General features: G+C 45.6%; 1 protein-coding gene across 1 annotated transcript; it reads left to right on the top strand.

The window, feature by feature from the left end:
* Window positions 1–237: 237 nt before the first annotated feature.
* Window positions 238–1,783, top strand: LOC104400611 (homeobox protein Hox-D11). Its single transcript, XM_010013590.1, has 2 exons — window positions 238–922; window positions 1,495–1,783. The coding sequence occupies exons 1-2, from the start codon at window positions 316–318 to the stop codon at window positions 1,728–1,730; spliced, it is 843 nt and encodes a 280-aa protein (XP_010011892.1). The 5' UTR covers window positions 238–315; the 3' UTR covers window positions 1,731–1,783.
* Window positions 1,784–2,228: the final 445 nt, after the last annotated feature.

Here is a 2,228-nt window from a genome sequence, read left to right as displayed (position 1 = left end):
ACCTCACCGCCGCAGGAAAGGCTGAGGGTGAAAACCGGCTGTATTTGTACAAAGGCTGCTCTCGCCTCTCCGTGCTGGGAGGGCTCTTTGGAGCGGTGTTAGGAGTCTTTCCGAGGGGCTGATATAGATATAAGGACATTTCTGCATCGCGTCACGTGACATAATTACCACTAGAATCAATCAAGATGAATTGCACGTCAGCACACGGTGGGGATTTTTTCTTAGTTGATCCTGTCCAAACCCTCTTGTGCAATAGATGGATCTTGTTCAATGCATTGAAGCCTCCTGGTTGCTTGCAATCTCAAAAAGGAAGACATGACTGAGTTTGATGATTGCAGTCACGGCACATCCAACATGTATCTGCCAGGGTGCGCTTATTACGTCTCACCCTCAGATTTCTCGACGAAACCCTCTTTTTTGTCGCAGTCGTCGTCCTGTCAAATGACTTTTCCTTATTCTTCCAATTTACCTCATGTCCAACCTGTGCGCGAAGTGGCATTCAGGGAATACGGATTAGAGCGCAGCAAATGGCAGTATAGGGGCAGTTATGCTCCTTATTACTCAGCTGAAGAAGTGATGCACAGAGACTTTCTGCAGCCTGCGAACAGGAGGACGGAAATGTTATTCAAAACGGACCCTGTCTGCGGCCACCATGGACCGTCTCCCGCCGCCTCCAACTTCTACAGCTCGGTGGGGAGGAACGGCATCCTGCCGCAAGGCTTCGACCAGTTTTACGAGGCAGCCCCCGGACCCCCGTACCAGCCGCACTCCGAGGGCGAGGGGGACGCGGACAAGGGCGACTTGAAAGCCCAGAACAGCACTTGCAGTAAAACACCTACCAGCCAAGAGAAGAAAGTGACACCAGCAAACAGCGCCGATTCCCCTTCTGGTGAGGCTGTTGCAGAGAAGAGCAACAGTTCAGGTAGGTATCAGTAGTAAATTGGGGGCAAGAGTACAAGGCCAACACTTTGTCAAGCCGCATTTTATGTGCAATTTTATAAGCATCCAAAGGATTTTATATATCCTATAAGATTTCCTTTACCGTTGTAAAGCGTGTTTACGATAGGAAACCAATTTAGGTGGGCTTAAGGTATTCTTGGAAGAGGATATTAATTGTTATTAAATTGTTGATTTGGCGGGGGGGAGACGGGGAGATTTCACAGGTAGTGCTCAGAGCTGCCTTCGGTTTAGAGCTTAAGATCTTCGTTTGTTTGGGGCGGGGGGTGGGTGAGAGGAGTTTGAGAAACTTGGAATTTTTCCAGCCCATTTAAATATCTCTCTGTGTTGCTCGAAGTGCTCTCTTTTAAGGAGAAGTTGGGAAATATTCGCTTTTTTGTTAACTCACCCGGAGAGCAAAAGCCCCGGGAATAATTTTTCTTTTAACTGCTAGAGGGCTGTTATCCAGTCAGTGGGATATTGTCAAAGTCTCTGACCTCTTCCTAGCTGAGCGTGTTCGCAGCAGCACAAATCAGTTTCTTCTCTCTTGAATTTCAGCAATTCCCCAGCGATCAAGGAAAAAGAGGTGTCCCTATACCAAATATCAGATAAGGGAACTGGAACGGGAGTTTTTCTTCAACGTGTACATAAACAAAGAGAAAAGACTGCAGTTGTCCAGAATGCTCAACCTCACTGACCGGCAAGTTAAAATCTGGTTCCAGAACCGAAGGATGAAAGAAAAGAAACTGAACAGAGATCGACTCCAATATTTCACTGGGAATCCCTTGTTTTGAAAAGAGTTTAAAAAAAAAAGATTAAAAAAAAAAAAAAGGAAACAATTAAAAGAGAGAGAGCAAGAGAAAAGGAAGAAAGAAGAAAACCAAGGAATATCTCGGTCTCTTTGACCTGCCATCTGAATGCAAAAGTAAATTGGTTTACATGACACATCCACCCTGCGGAACTCAAAGTTTCATTTTCATGTGCAACTCCACACACTGAATGGCCACTGGAGATTTCGGGGCTTGTCGGAGCAGATTCCTGATAAGGGGAAACTAGGGCAAATCCAACTGTCCACTCTCCAGTATTTTTCGCCAAAGGTGCTTTTTTTCCTCTCACACAGTGCCAGCAATGGACCTGCAGTGTGTCTGGTAGTTTTTGCTTACAATTCATTGAGTTCGGGGGGGGGGCTTTGTTGTTGCTTTTGAGCTAGGGTAACACTTTCCTCCCTTTAAGTGAATGCGGTTTATTTAAGAGATGGTAAATGTACGTTCGCTATATATAAAATATATATA

Source organism: Nestor notabilis, unplaced genomic scaffold (assembly GCF_000696875.1).
Source record: "Nestor notabilis isolate BGI_N333 unplaced genomic scaffold, ASM69687v1 scaffold34094, whole genome shotgun sequence".
Classification (NCBI taxonomy): Eukaryota; Metazoa; Chordata; class Aves; order Psittaciformes; family Psittacidae; genus Nestor; species Nestor notabilis.
This window is presented reverse-complemented; position numbering and strand designations above follow the sequence as displayed.

Excerpts from the sequence above, each read along its gene's own strand:
- LOC104400611 (XM_010013590.1), top strand. The coding sequence starts at position 316 with ATGACTGAGTTTGATGATTGCAGTCACGGCACATCCAACATGTATCTG. Across the intron at positions 923-1,494 it reads AGAGAAGAGCAACAGTTCAG|CAATTCCCCAGCGATCAAGG; the intron begins GTAGGTATCAGT and ends CTTGAATTTCAG.